Source organism: Halichoerus grypus, chromosome 2 (genome assembly GCF_964656455.1).
Source record: "Halichoerus grypus chromosome 2, mHalGry1.hap1.1, whole genome shotgun sequence".
Taxonomy (NCBI): Eukaryota; Metazoa; Chordata; class Mammalia; order Carnivora; family Phocidae; genus Halichoerus; species Halichoerus grypus.
In genome coordinates this window covers 196400241-196415469 of record NC_135713.1, presented here as the reverse complement: position 1 = coordinate 196415469, position 15229 = coordinate 196400241, and the positions used below count along the sequence as shown (strand labels likewise).

At 57.1% G+C, this 15229-nt stretch overlaps 1 protein-coding gene across 1 annotated transcript in view; it reads left to right on the top strand.

Moving 5' to 3' along the window:
• The window catches only part of CACNG4 (calcium voltage-gated channel auxiliary subunit gamma 4), a 57415-nt gene extending 45093 nt beyond the window's left edge, over nt 1-12322 (top strand). Inside the window, exons 2-4 of the mRNA XM_036106833.2 lie at nt 416-499; nt 5496-5636; nt 9384-12322. Of these exons, the coding sequence (XP_035962726.1) occupies nt 416-499; nt 5496-5636; nt 9384-9922 (764 nt within the window). The 3' untranslated portion in view covers nt 9923-12322. The remainder of the gene's footprint in view (nt 1-415; nt 500-5495; nt 5637-9383) is intronic.
• Nucleotides 12323-15229: the final 2907 nt, after the last annotated feature.

Sequence of the window (15229 nt, the reverse complement as noted above, 5' to 3'; positions counted from 1 at the left end):
CCAGAAGGCCCCCCCTCCCCCTATTCCCAGGGGCAAATTCTTCATCATTTTTCTAGATGGCTCTGCAGTCCCCTTGGAAGGGGGATCGAAGGTCAGGCTTGCCCCGAGCAGTTCAGCTCGATGCCCCTTGTCCCTGCATAGTTACTGATGGTGGGCCTTTCACTCTTTCGGGCACCCAGATGTGGATCATGAGTGAGATGGTCACCTCCGGGGCGCTGCCCCCACCCCCCTGCGGTCCTTCTCTGTGTGTGTGCCCATCCCCGCACAGACCGGGGATGCCAGAGCGGGCCTTCCTCCTCTCAACGTGCCCCGGGCCTGTCCAGAGCCTGGCGCACACGCCGTACACGAGGCTGGAGCGAGTGGGCGCATGAACCCTGCAACATTTACAATGTTCTTTCCCTCTTGCTCTCCCCAGGGATCTATAAAGGCCACTGCTTCCGGATCAATCACTTCCCAGAGGACAATGACTATGACCACGACAGCTCGGAGTATCTCCTTCGTAAGTGTCAAGAATCTTTGGCTTCCTTGGTGTGCGTGGAGCAGGGAGGGGTGTGGCTGGAGGAAAGACGGGCCCCGTGCGGGTAAAGGGGGTGCTGTTCTTGGGATGCTCTTTCCCTCCCTTTCTGATTCAGAATTGTTCGTCCAGAGGATGGACTTTTGTCCAACGCTGCCGTGACGTGCTGGGTATCCCAGTGGACTTCCTTGGTGGGTAGGCCCGTGTCTGGGGAGACTGAGGCAGAGCCGGAGCAGATGAGGGTGTGGGCGTCCCACTCCCCAGGGCTGCTGGTCATGGCTAGTTTCAGAGTCACTGATTATTGCCGCTGTGCCTGGAACAAGGAGGTTAAGGACATAGGCTCCTCCAGGCCAAGCATCCCGGGGCGGGGGGGGGGGGGTGTGCCGTGACACCCCAAGTACTTTGCCCTGCCAGCACGGCACCTGCCCATCCCACCCCACACACCCAGCATTCTATTCTGGAAAAAATCAGAGGAGGCCGCACCCTCAGGCTGCCTGGGGGAGAAGGCAAGGGGGTGGCTCTCGGCACCAGCTGGGGGAGCCACGGCCCGTGCCCGGGCCCTGGGGCTGCGTCGGCCCCAGACTGGAACTCGCAGCATATACTGGACAAGGACAAACCCCGTCCCACACCCCAAAGCCGGATCTCACCCCTGGGCCTGTGAATACCTCCCTGGGAAGAAGGATGGAGCCACAGCCAGGGAAGGGGCCTGGAAATGGAAGAACAGCACCATTTTGAGGCCACTTTCCCTTTCCCATTAGCTAAGACACACACAGAGCTGCTCACAGCATCCCCCTCGGGGGCCGGGGCCTGGCTTCATTTATGGAGAATCGATATCAGCGTCCTCGGAGGGAGCAGAATTCACTCTGCACCTGCTTATGGATCGTTTGGGTTTTGTTTTTTTCCTAAGAGAAAGGATTTGGGTTCTGAGTCATCTGGTGAAAAAGTACAGCGTGTGGTTCCCATGGAGCCTGGGGAAGTGTTGGGCAGCTCTGGCCGAGCCCAGGACCTGAAAAAATTTGGCTAGATATGCCTCCCAACCCTCCTCCCTCACCTTCTCTTCTTCTTCTTGCCTGTCCTTTCTTTCTGCTTTCTGTGGGGCCAACACTGAAGCAAGCAAATGATATTCCATAGGGCCACCGCAAATGGCCACGCATCTCACACACTGCTCAAGGAATGCCACGTACATAGACTACGGTATAAATGACACCCTTGAGTTGCACAGTGCGTGGCCTGCACAGCCATCCGGGGCGACCCCTGGTACTCAGCCTGGTGGGGATGGCTCAGCTAGACTGATTCAGAACCTGCCATTCTCTGCCCTACCCTGGGCAATCAGGTGGTTCTTAAGGCTCTGAGAGCAGATTTGCCCCACTGACCAGCCCCGGGGCTGTGAGGAGTGAGGCATGGAGAAACAAACCATCCCCTCCCCATTTCCCGCTTGAACTTACTTGAGGTTATGGACATTGGTGCTGGCTCTTCCTCTTTACTTCCCTGCCCCTGTCCCCTCTTTGTCCCCAGAGCCCTGCAATCTCTTTCTGGATCGTTCTCATGACTAGAGACCCAGAGGTCAGATGATGTAGCTTTTTGAGGTCCCAGCAGGAAGCAGATGGTTTGCTCAGAGGGGGTGAATGAAGGGTAGCTAGTGAAGGACTATTTACAAAGGTGTGGGCAGGGTTAAAGAAAACTCGTGGGGGACGGTGAAAACACCAGGGCTGACAGCCAAGGGAGCCCTTCCACTCCCGGGCCTGAGCAGGTGAGGAAAGCAGGTACGGGAGCTGGGAAGAGGGAAGCCGCGAGGATGGGGCTGCCCAGCAGGAGCTGCGGCTTTTAGGAAGAAAGGCAGCCACCTCACTGCAGCCCCCAGGAAGGAAGCTAAGGGGATAACACTCCCCCGCGCGCTCCTCCCAAAGCCAGAGGCAAGGGAACCCAAAGATTCTGTGCATGGCTTGTGCCTCCCGGGGCCCAGGGCAGGGGGCAGAAAGTTGGAACAAGGATGGGGAGGGGCAGATCAGGAATTGGTCCTGAAACGAGGTTCAGAGTGCAGGTAGCTGAGAGCTTCAGCCAGAGGAAGCAAGCAACATCCCGGGACAGGCCAAGGTCGTGGTCACCGTGCCCATTGCCCCTGATTCCCAATATGTGGTCCTCTGGTCCCCAGACTGCTGTGATTCCAAAAATGTGTAGACGCACAAGAGAGAGAGACAAGGGTCATGAGAGTTCATCTAATCACCCATTGAACAAAAAGTGATTATGGACCTACGTGCCAGGCACTGTATTAAGCATGTGGGGGTACTGCACTGGACAAAACAGGGCTCTGCCATCCTGGTGTTGACATTCCAGTGGAGAACAGGTGGGTCACAGAAGGTCACAGAAGGTTCCATGGTGTCTGCCTGTGGGAGAGCCTGCTGGGGTGCAGCTTAGCTGTCCGGGCACAGGGGATCAGCCCCGACAGGTCTGAGGCTGTGCTCCTCACACCCTGTCTTCGACAATTCAAGAACAAGGTCAGCCTTCGGGCCGTGTGTTCTGAAGTCTTCCAGAGAAACCAGGCTTGTGCATTGAGTTCCATAACCGTCAGAGGGCTTCCTCCTGGCCTTGGGGCTCTGGCGGTGCCCCCCCTGGGTGGTAGACCACCCCACACCCTGCCTGCCATGTCTTATCCACTGGCCCCGCTGGCCCCAGGGATGCCCGTCCGCCCTGCCCTGCACCTGGTGCCCCTTTTCCAGGCTCCGCACTTTCCCATCAGGTGGCTGGTTTCTGTGCTAAGCCCGGCAGAGCGGTGTGAGGGCTGTCCGGAGGCCATGGTGTGCCTGTGAGTGAGTTAGAAGGAGGTGCCCGTCCTCTAGACAGACACAGGTTCTCGCCAGGGCTTGATGTGGCCACGACGCATGGGCTGGACCTCAGCCCCGCTCGTCCTTTAGCTCTGTGCAAGACCCAACCCGCACCACTGTCCACAGCGACCCCAGCTGGTATCTGCACATCCGGAGCTTGGGAATGAGCCCGTGTGGCAAAGGACAGGTACACACATAACTTACGTGGGCAGGATGGATGGCTCTGAGCCAAGTCTGACCTCAGGGACCTCAGAGGCCCTGGGCTTCCTCCTCCCCAGCCCTTCCAACCTGCCTGCAGAACGAGAACATCTAGGGGGAGCTGATCCCGGATTTTTCTGGCCAGCATGGCTCAGAGGCATGTTTCCAAAGCCCACGGGAAGCCTCCTCCCAGAGCCTGTGGCTGCGAGAAGGCAGAGGAAGGAGGAGGAGGTGCTAGAGAGAAGAGCTTTATTTAATGCCCCCAACAAAGCCCCCTCTGTGAAGCAGGACACACACTGGTGGGCTTACAAGAAAGGAGACAAATGCTGCCTTCAGAGGCTGAGAGGCCACAAACTGGCTCAGCTGGCTCAGGAGTTGGCGCCTGCCAGGGCTCCCGGGCTCACTGTCCCCTGCTGGGGCCACCAAGGGTCTGTGTAGCCAGGATTTCTACTAGGCTGGGAGACCTGCAGGCCCCTCAGGCAGGCTGAGCTCGGGGCTCGTCCCGGTGCCCCCCAGCCAGACGCTAAGGAAGAGGGACCCAGGTCCCCGGAGCCCCTCAGAAGCACAGGGAGTGTATTCTTTTCCTAGGGCCACCAGGATCAAGTACGAAAGCTAGGTGGCTTCAAACAACAGGAATTAACTCTCTCACAGTGTGGAGGCTGAAGACTTCAAGGGGTGGTGGCTGGGCTGCGCTCCATCCACGGGGCCCCAAGGAGAAGCTGTCCTTGCCTCTCCCAGCGTCTGCGGCTCCCAGCTCTCCTCGACTTGGGGCCACTTCACCCCTTTCTCTGCCTCTGTCTTCACACTGCTGCTCCCGCATGCGCCTCGTCTTCTGCCTGTGTCTCTCCCTCTTCTTACGAGGACACTTGTCCTTGGATTTGGGACCCACCCTAATCTAGGATAGTGTCATCTTGAGATCCTTAATTTAATCACATCTGCAAAGACCTTTTATCCAAATACAAGTCACATTTGTAGGTTCCCATGGTTAGGATTTGGTCATATCTGGGGGCGGGAAGAATTCAACCCCCACGGATAGGTATTACTACTCTCCCGGGTTATAAAAGAGGGGACTGACGTCAGAAGTCCGCTGCCCTGGCCATCCCCCTAGTCAGTGGTGGAGCAAATGTGCAGATCTAGCTCTGCTGGGCAGCGAGGTCCACTCATGTCCCACTCTGTTCAGCTACCTCCTCCTCTGTGACCTCGGGAGGTCCCGTGCTCCCGTGTCCCTGTCTGTCATCTGGGCATGATGACAGTGTGAAGACGCTAGAGAGAAAAGCTGTCCCTCAGGAAGTGTGTGCTATGGCCAGGCTCTGGGCTAAGTCCCTTATTTGTACAAAACCAAGCGTAGGATGTAGGTACTACGGTGAACTGCTTTCTACAAATGGGGGAGCTCAGTTTTAGGGGAAATGATTTGACCAAAGCCCCATAGCCGGCATGTCGCGGAGCAGACCCAGACCCACCTGAAGCCAAAGCCTGTGTTCTCAGCTACCCATCAGAGCTGCCTCTTGTGGACACCACTTTCCAGCCTTCCAGAAGCTTCTTAGAGATAGTGTCCGTGAAAGTCTCAGTGGGCTGTGAGGTCTCATCTGAATGGAAGGCAGCCCAGCGTTTTCATGGCTGTCATTGTTGCTCCCGGATGCCATTGAGGGGCTCTCCTGCCTTCGGGCTGGCAGAAGTGTGACCCACACCCAGGGAGAGCCTAAGTGAGCTACGGGCAGACGCGACCCAGGCCACCCGGCATCCTGCAGGGAGTGACCAGCAGGCCTGGGCCATCACTTGAGTCTGGTCCAGCTGCCCCCACCCGGCCAGCTCCCAACCCACCGTGGTCTCCAGGGCCTGATGGGAACCTTCCAGGTCAGGGGAAGGGCCCCGAGCTTCAGGGCTCCGGGCCAGTGCCCATGGCCATGCCCCGGATGGCAGCCCCTCTCACTGCCCTCTGCTCTGTCTCCTGCCCAACCCAGGCATCGTGCGCGCCTCCAGCGTCTTCCCCATCCTCAGCACCATCCTGCTGCTGCTCGGCGGGCTCTGCATCGGCGCCGGAAGGTTCTACAGCCACAAGAACAACATCGTCCTCAGCGCAGGCATCCTCTTTGTGGCTGCAGGTGGGCTGCCAGCTCTGTGGCCCCTGCACAGGGCGCACGTCCTGGTGCGTGCACGGGGGGCGGGGCGGGTGTAAAGTCACTTCTCGTAATTGAGTTCAGACATCCAGGTGTGGGGGGGCCGGAGCGGAGAGTGGGGAGCAATTGCTCAATGGGCATGGGGGTCTCCTCTTGGCGTGATGAAAAACGTTCTGGACCTAGACGGTGGTGGTGGGTGCTCAACATTGTAGATGTAGCCAATGCCACTGACTTGTGCACTTTAAAGGGTTAATTTGTGTTCTGTGAAAAACGTAAGTAAGTCCAAGTGTGCAAAGTGCCCCAAGGGGACAGTGCTGGGCCTCACAAGCCTGTGATGGGGAGGCCTGGCCGAGTCGGGGGGTGGGGGTGGTGGGCAGGGAGGTACCCAGAGGGAGTCAACGAAGCCGGGACCTGCAGGAGCTGACCAGGTGAGGACAGGGCGAAGGGGGTACGGAACTGGCACAGCGACCCAGTGAAAACCCACAGAGCTGTGGGCGACAGTAACACACCCCTTGCCTACCTGGCCCCAAATGGCTTCACCCTGTCACCCCTCTGAGTCTCGGTGGAGACACTTCAGCGCATGTCTTGCCACTGCAGACATGGGAGAAATCCAGGCCAGAAGTGGGTCTCAGAGCTGGTCCCTGGCCAGCAGGTGCATATACACAGTCCAGGACAAAACCCCGGGTTTTCTGGCCTGAGTCTCTGGGGGAGCCTTGAGGGGGCACCTGCCGGGGCAGAATTTGGCCGGTGGCATCCTGGAAGCTCCAGGCAGCACCGGTGGAGTTCAGATAAACTCGCAACAAGGGTCCCTGTCAGGAGAAACAGGACCTGCCTGCTGTCTTAGGCCTTCTAGTACATAAGTTTGAGATATGTTACAAAGTTCAATGATTCTTTTTTTGTAAAGATTTTATTTATTTATTTGAGAGAAAGAGAGAGAGAGCATGAGGGGTGGGGGGCAGAAGGAGAGGGAGAAGAAGACTCCCCGCTGAGCAGGGAGCACGACAAGGGGCTCGATCCCAGGACCCTGGGATCATGACCTGAGCCGAAGGCAGACGCTTAACTGAGCCACCCAGGCGCCCTGAGTTCGGTGATTCTTTCCTAAATTGTTACCATAGCTCCTTGCAAGGCCTTAACAGTGTTCTTGCTTTCAAAGCATCTTTTTTCTGACCCCGGTCTGGGGAGGCAGCCCTAGCTTGGCCTGAGCTCTGCGTCCTACAACAGCCCAGGAGTCCCGTGATGGTGACAATGAGAATCCAAGTAACGGCGGTGGTCGCTGGTGGTCCTTGGTGGTCAAGCTTCCTTCGCTGAGGACAGCGGAGGGGGGCTGGAGGGGGGTTGGAAGGGCCTCACGGTGCCCGAGCCCATCTTGTCCTCTCTGCATGGTTTCTGTGAGAGAGGGAAGGTGACTTCGGGGTCAGAGCAGTTAAGGGACTGGCTCAAAATCTTTCAGTCAGCTTCTTATGCTCCTTCCTCGACATCACTTCTGCTTCTGTGTCCTTCCAAGGCAATGAATAATGTGTGTGTGTGTGTGTCTGTCTGTCTGTCTGTCTGAGGGGGTTGTATGTGTGTCAGGGGTGCAGAGTGTGCATGTGTGTGTGTTGGCAAGGAGAGCCTGAGTGTGTAGAGTCTCCTTCTTGGCCAGGTCCCCATCCCTTTCCTTCTTGTCCCCTCCAGGGGCAGAGGTGGGGGGAAAGGGGTATACCCCATTCTCTCTCCTCCTTTGAGCCCCCAGATTTCTGAAGGTGTGAACTGTTAAAGAAGTCCCAGCCATGAGGTTTGAGTCCTGTCCCCTTTCCTTTCCCCACGGAAGGGAAAGAAGATTTGCACCAACACCAGCTACCACATATGAAGGCCATGTGCCAAGTGCTCAGGGAGCACAACCACAGCATCCCAGATTCTGAGGAGGCCGTCAGGTGGCCCAGGTGGCTGTCAGCCTCCACTGTAAGGTGCCCTATGCAGCTGCCCATCTCCCCAGGAGGAACCATACAAAGCCATATCCAGAGGCTCCAGGTCACCAGAGGCGCTGTGGAGTCCCAGGCCCGGGGACACTCAGCTAAAAACATGGGTCCAGAGAGGAGAGGAAGCAGGGACAAGGAGCAATCACAGCAGGCAAGCAAGGCGATGTTCATTTGTTCCTGTTCATTCCCTGGTTTATGGAAGCTTTGATCTTGGGCCAAGGCAGTGGCAGGCCAGGGCTCATGCATAGGGCCCCCAGCTCCAGACCATTCCAGCCCCAGCAGTGAGGTGAGATGGGCCCCTAAAGCATTTGAGGCGGGAAATGGTCAGAGCCTGGGGACAGGTATGGTTCAAAGGCTGGGAGAGCCTGGGGCACACCATCCACACTGGGATCTCTGCAATAGGCGAATGGACAAAGGACATGGCGGTGCATGGACCACCCAACACGTTACTTCACAATGAAACACAATGGGTTATAACAGAATGTAAAAGCATGCTCACTGCGTGCCAAGTGCTATTGTAAGTGCTATGTATATATTAGCTCATTTAATCCTCACATCTGCCCTATGAAGCGCATACCACTGGGACTCCCACTTTGCACATGAGAATTCTGAGACACGGGAAGTTGAGTAATAAATTATAGGCTGTGGAGACATTTTGCGCGGGGTGGTGACTCTGAATTCAAAACACAACATGGTACCCTGGGTGGATCCTGGAACAGAAAAAGAACACCAGTGGAAACCCCAGTGAAATCCAAGTAAAACCTGGAGAGTAGTGAGTAGTAACGTACCAGGGGGGTTTCCTGGTTGTGACAGACGTACACGGTAATGTCGGCTGTTCGCGGGGGGAAACCGGGTGAGGAGGTAGAAAGGCGCTCTCCGTACTCTCTTCACAACTTTTCAGTACGTCTGACATCCCCAAAGTTTATTTTTAAGTTTTTAAATGCACCCAATGAAGCAGCAGTTTCACGTCAAGGAATTCTTCCCGCAGTTGTAGTCATGCGTGTGTGGGATGGTGTGGACACAAGGATGTCCGTGACAACGCTGCACAGCGGAGGGCTGGAAGCTCCCTGAACGTCCACAGCAGAGCCACTGCTGCCACATGCACTCAGAAAGACAGACAGCCCTCTGTCTTGACGTGGCCCCATCTGCCAGGTGGACTATTCCAGGAAGAGGCAAGGGGACAAAGAGTCTTGTGCAAAGAAAAAAATAGATGGGTGTGTGTATGTGTGTGTATGTGTGAAAGAGAGAGAGAGAGAGAGGGAGGGAGGGAGAGAGACTGGACATAACAATGATATAAGAAAGAAGAACAGGGGCGTCTGGGTGGCTCAGGCGGTTAAGCGTCTGCCTTCGGCTCAGGTCATGATCTCAGGGTCCTGGGATCGAGTCCCACATCGGGCTCCCTGCTCGGCGGGAAGCCTGCTTCTCCCTCTCCCTCTGATCCTCCTCCCTGCTTGTGCGCTCTCTCTCTCTCTCTCAAATAAATAAGTAAAATCCTAGAAAGAGAGAAAGAAAGAGAGAGAGAGGAAGGGAGGAAGGAAGGGTAGCTGCCTTCAGGAGGGCAACTGGGCAGCCAAGTGCCTGCGCTTTATTGCACACCGCATCTGAACTTTTACTTTACTACGCATTCAAAACCAATTACTTAAAAGAAAAGTTGGCGACCAGAAGAAAGCAACGCCTGTCCAAGGGAGTGTGGCCACCAGCCCCTCCTCTGTTTGTCCAGCCGCGGGTCTGACCTCTGCCTCACCCCCCCCACCCCTTTCTGCTTCCCTTTCAGGCCTCAGTAACATCATAGGCATCATCGTCTACATTTCCAGCAACACAGGTGACCCAAGCGACAAGCGTGACGAAGACAAAAAAAACCATTACAACTACGGTTGGTCTTTTTACTTTGGAGCCCTGTCCTTCATTGTGGCCGAGACCGTGGGTGTCCTGGCTGTAAACATTTACATTGAGAAAAATAAAGAGTTGAGATTTAAGACCAAACGGGAGTTCCTCAAGGCTCCCTCCTCGTCCCCCTACGCCAGGATGCCGACCTACAGGTACCGGCGGCGGCGCTCGCGGTCCAGCTCCAGGTCCACCGAGGCCTCTCCCTCCAGGGCGGCGTCCCCGGTGGGCCTGAAGATCACCGGGGCCATCCCCATGGGCGAGCTGTCCATGTACACGCTGTCCAGGGAGCCCCTCAAGGTGACCCCCGCCGCCAGCTACAGCCCCGACCAGGAGGCCAGCTTCCTGCAGGTGCATGACTTCTTCCAGCAGGACCTGAAGGAAGGCTTGCACGTCAGCATGCTGAACCGGCGGACGACCCCTGTGTGAGCTGCCCCTTCCTCTCAGCACCGGCCTGTCCCCAGAACAGCTGTGTGGATCCCACACCAGGGCACCTGCCCCTTAAGATGGACCAACAATGGACGGAAGCCAAACCCACCCCTCCCTGGTCTCCAGCAAGTGTCACGGGCTGGCTTGGCGCAAAGCCACCCGGGAGACGGGAAATGGAGGCGGAAGGCTGACTTTGTCCCCAGAGAGGGTGTCTGATGCCCCGGGATTCTGAAATCTCCTGAGGCCTTGAGCGGCCCCAGGGAAGACAAAATTGAGCCATTATCTCCTCTTGGAAACAAATCTTGCCAGAAGAATGGGCTTTCGGGGTCCTCCCTCCCTGCCTGGGTGCTGGGCCACCGGGAGGGCCTCACTGGGCACACGGGGGCCTTTGGACACTGGTCCACTGCTTTCTGATCTGAGGTTTCCGTGTCCGTGAGCAGGAAACGAGGAAGCCGAAACTTGCCCCCTTCCTGTCTATTGCGCGCTCTCTCTCTCTCTCTCTGGCAGTGGCCGGTTGTTGAAATAACGGTGATCCTGAGGAGAAAGCCCTGCGGCCAACTGGTGCTTTGGCCTTTGGGCTGTCCTAGGGCCAGCTTCCCTTGACCTGAGGAGACCAAGGCCGCTGGAAGAATCCGCAGAGGGGGAGGCCTTTGCTGGCCGAGGAGGGGGTGGTGTGAGATAAAGGCCGGAGTCTGTTGCTGGCATTCCTGTCCGCTTGTAGAAGTTTCTGCCTCACACAGAAAGGGCAGAACGCACTGATGGTACTTGAGAGTCTGGAAGATTCCACGGGTCCGAGGAAAGGTGGCCATACGGTCTCTTGCTGGGTTGCTCCCCACTGACCGGAGGAGCCGCTCTGTCCCTCCTCGGGGAGAGGAAGGGGCAGACCCCCGCACCCCCCACACACACACCCTGGTATTTGGCAACAGGACCCTGAACTTCTGATCAAGAAAGGGAGACCCCGGTAAACAGCGACCAAAAAATCAGCTCAAACGTCCACTTCCTAAGCGGTCATTAATCCAGATTTATTGCCAGTAGAAGCCAGGAGAGCAAGTGACATTCATTTCTTCATCTTAAAAAGGCAGCAGTCCCTCCCCGACTCCTAGGATTGTGATTCATCCTGCCACCCCCTGAAGGGCTCAGCTGAGAATGTTTGGACGGAAAGGCCCCGCCGTGCTGTCCTTCCTCCTCGGGAGAGGGACATCCCAGCACCGGGGGGCCTGGGAGGCAGCTCCATGTTTGACGTTCCTTCCATCCACAACCGTTCCTCCCTCTCCCGAAGCGAGCAGAGAACGTGGAAGCGGGTGTGGGTTCAGAAGCAAAACTTTCTGGAACAGGGAGCTCACCCTCTTTTATATCAAACACGTGCTTTCTAAAGACAAATCCTTTCTTACTTTTTGAGACTTGGTAATCCGATCTCGAGCAGTCGTCTGTGGTCCCAGTAGCTATCCTCCTTAGAAGTGACAAGCAAATTCTTACCTCAGCCACCTGCTCAGCGACCCCCCTCCATCCCCTGGGCGGACTCAGCCCCTTAGGAGTTCAGATCTGGGTCATGGTCATCGCCATCCTCCTTCGCCCCCGCCCCCCCCGAGAGGAAATCTCCCCGGGGACCCCTCACCTGACCACCCTGGAGTGCGGGCCCGCGGAGGCGCGGTGTGCTGGGGGCCCCTTTGTGCTTGCTCGAAACCCCTTCCTCCCGTTGAGGTTGGCTTTGTGTGGTGGCCTGTCCAAGCATGTGCGGCAGTAAATGCTGGAGTGTCAGGGCTCGTGGCCTGCCCTGCTGGGGGCCAACCCCGTCCCCGTCCTGCCCCCCCCGACCACCCTCGGCGCACCCCTCCCCCCATCCAGGACACCATCGCATCAGGCTCAAAGGAAGGGGGCAAAATCTGGGAAGCCACCTCCCAGCGAGGTCCCCAGGCTCTTCTGTCACTTCCCAAAGCCAGGCAGCCGTGCTGTTTCTACCACCTCCACACTTGCTGCCCTAGAGGTTTCTATCATTCCACGGAGAAAAGCTGTGTTCCGATGAATCCTACCTCTTGCCCAGTCCCAGACAGAGAATGTGGGGCCCACTCTAGGGACCAGGAAAGAGTAGAAAAGAAGCAACAAAGGAGGACAGAAGAGCAGGGAGCCCCCGGGCTCCTGGCCCCTCGGCCCTGGTCCACCCCTCCTGCCCACCGACCCTCGGCCAGGGCTGCCCAGGGACGTGGGCGGAGCTGGCTCCCTGCCACCTGTCAGTCTGAGACCTGCGGCCTGGGCCTGCCCCCTCCCATCCCACCGCCCTCTCCAACCAGCCCCTGTGTGTTTCACCAGTTAAGCACCCGTGAATCCTGTACCTACTACTGGTTTTGGGTTGTTGGTTCTGTCTTTTTTTTTTTTTTAATTAAATAAAAACATTTTTAAAATGTTCTCTTCTTGATGTGGGGGGGGCGGGAGGGTAGCTAGAGCTCCCCTCAGGTCTTGGTGGGCACTTAGGGCAACCAGTGTCCCTGAGTCTGGGGGGACACGGTGGACCCTCCAGGAGAAGAGGGTCAGGCAGGGTGGATCCTGTGCTGGGCAAGGTGGGTTTCTCTGGCTTCAACCTGGCTTTAATCGGGTTTCCGAGTGCTGGGCAGTGCCGTCCAGGTGTCTCTTCATGGATGGGCTGGAAGGTGGACAGGCCACCCCAGGGCTGCGGTGTGGGCATCCGGGCAGCGAAGCAAGCCTGGCCTGTCTTCAGAACCTTGCAGGGTGGGAGCCAGACAGACGGAACCATAGCCTCGGGGGCCCTAAGCTGCCTGGCTGGCTTTCTAAGGCGTCCAGCCTCCTTTGCCCTCCAAATTCTGAAATGATTAAGAAATAAAGGAAGGCCAAGTACCCCAATGACTGGGAAAGCCGGGCAGGAGAATGTGGCTCCAACCAGAGGCCAGATGGGACCACGCCACCTAATCTCAGGCACAGCAGCTGGCCACCACTGCCCCCAGCCACCGAGGAGGAGTGAGGTCAGGGTCAGCGAGAGGGACAGCGTGACCCCTCTGATCAGGGCAATGTCGACATTCGGTCACAGGCCCTGGCCAGTCACAGCGGACGCCCACCGTAAGCCAGGACCTTCACCCTCGCAGACGGGCACTGGCGGGTTGTCAGCCCTACGCTCTTGGGAGGCACGGCGAGGGGATGATTGGTATCCTCCCCTGGTTCTACCCGAGCGGCTGCCCAGGGGGCTTTTAACATCCAAGCACACGTGCCCCTATCTTCCAGGACCCAGACTGTGGGTTTGCCTCCTACAGCCCCAGGCTTTGGCGCTCCTCCTGGAACCTAGAGGTACTAAACTCTGAGCCTCAGGAAGGCCTTTCTCACCCTGGTCCCAGCAAAGGGAGGGCGAGGTACACCGTCCCCACTCTGGGGGCAGCAGGAACCCCTCCCAGCATGTCTGAACTTTCAACCCCGGCTTTTTGACCCTCTTTCCTCCTGCCTGAGATGGGTACGTGGGGAAACTGAGGTCCCGGACGAGCCACCAAGTACCGGGGCCGGGGGAGTTCAGTCCCCCACCCCCACCAACTGAGCCCCTGCCAAGCTCCAGGCCGATGGCCCCACCAGCCTGAGCCAACGCCACCCAGCACGAGCCCCATGTGCCAAAACTTCCCTGCCTCCTATTTATTCTTAGTCCTCAGGAAACCCGCTCAACACGAGCTTTGCGGCCATTCTGGTGGAATCCCATGGCAGTCTGAATGTAGGGGCAGGGTACAGCCTCCAACGTGGGGCTCACGGGGTCACGAATTTCTGCCAACTAAAAACTCTGCCACCCTAATCCGCAGCGTTAGATCCACAAGAACTGACACAAAAGGGGCCCCCCCATTCTTCCCTTCACTTACATCACTCAGAGCAGGCTACCAGCATAACCAAAAACCCCCACTCGTAGAATGGCTTAATGCAACAGAAGCTTCCTTCTCACTCATGTCAAGTCCAACCAACAGGGCGGGATGGGGCGTGCTGTGCTTCACACATTCAGAGGTCAAGACCCATCCTGTGGAGGCTCACTCAGCTTCGACATAGGCTTCCCACGTCGCCCTGGCATGGACATCCAGCAGCCCGATGGAGGAGACAGAGGGCAGGTGATCTTGGGAATAGGGGAGTCTTGTGGGGACATTTAATTGACCAGCAAGCTGTGACTTCCCCTTCTGCTCACGTGCTGTTGGCCAGAACTCAGTAACACAGTCACGTCTCTAAGAGCCAGGGAAGATGGGAAATGTAGTCCCACCCAGGGGAAAGAAAACCGGTTAGGCGAACAACTGGCCAGTCTCAGCTCCCTGGTCTATGTCTTTCAGTACCTCCCTCTTTTGCCTCCCCCACCACCAATCTTTGGGGGAATGCCCCCTTGACACTGACACTTTGGGACTGCATCCACCTCTGCGCGGCCTGAGCCCTCCTTCAGTGCCAGTGGGATGCCTGGCCTCTTCTCTGCTCCAGATGCCCCATCTGTAAAATGGGCCCAGGCTCCCTTCTCCCGAGGCTTGGAGGAATAGGCTTGCACTTGCGCCTTGACCCAAACGAGAACCACGGAATCACTGGACATCACGCCCAACAGCAGGGGTAGGCACTTTAGGAATTATCTCATTTGAGGTATTCATCCTAGAAGAGGAAATAAGCCTGAAGAGGGAAGGAGGGACCAAGGAAGAATAAACAGGAGGAAGGAAATCCTTTTTGAGGATGTTCACAAGGATCATGAAAGGGAGATGCCACTAGCCCAGTGGTTCTCAAGCAGGGGTGATTTTGTTCAGAGACATTTTTGGCTGTCACAACTTGAAAGGGGGGGTGCTCCTGGCATCTAGTGCGTGGAGGCTAAGGATGTTGCTCAACATATTACACCTTCACCCCACACGCCAGGAATGATCCGGTCCAAAATGTCCATAATGCCAGAAACCGTGCACCGGCCTGATTCTACAGCGAGGGAGACTAAGGCACCGGTGGGTGAGGTCCCTGGCGCAAGATCACCCGCGAGGTTTTGGTATTTGCATCGACGCTGTGGACATATTAGGAAAACTCATCCGTTTATTTCCAGGATTTCCTTTCCCTGCGACACTTTCTGATTGTTGCCTTTTTCCTCTTCGCTTCTGAGCCAGCAGTTTGGGTAACAGATAGGTTGTGGCAGAAGGAAATGGGAAAACATCCACCTGTCCTGGGTGAGGGTGGGGGGTGCCTGGGTTTGGGGTCAGAAGGCTGACTGAATCCAACCAAACAGGTCACCGGAGAACAAGCCCAGCAACCCAGCCCAGCTCGAGGCTGGGCCGCACCCACCCGGCAGCTGCAGGGACGGGGCCCGGAGCCGGAAAGACC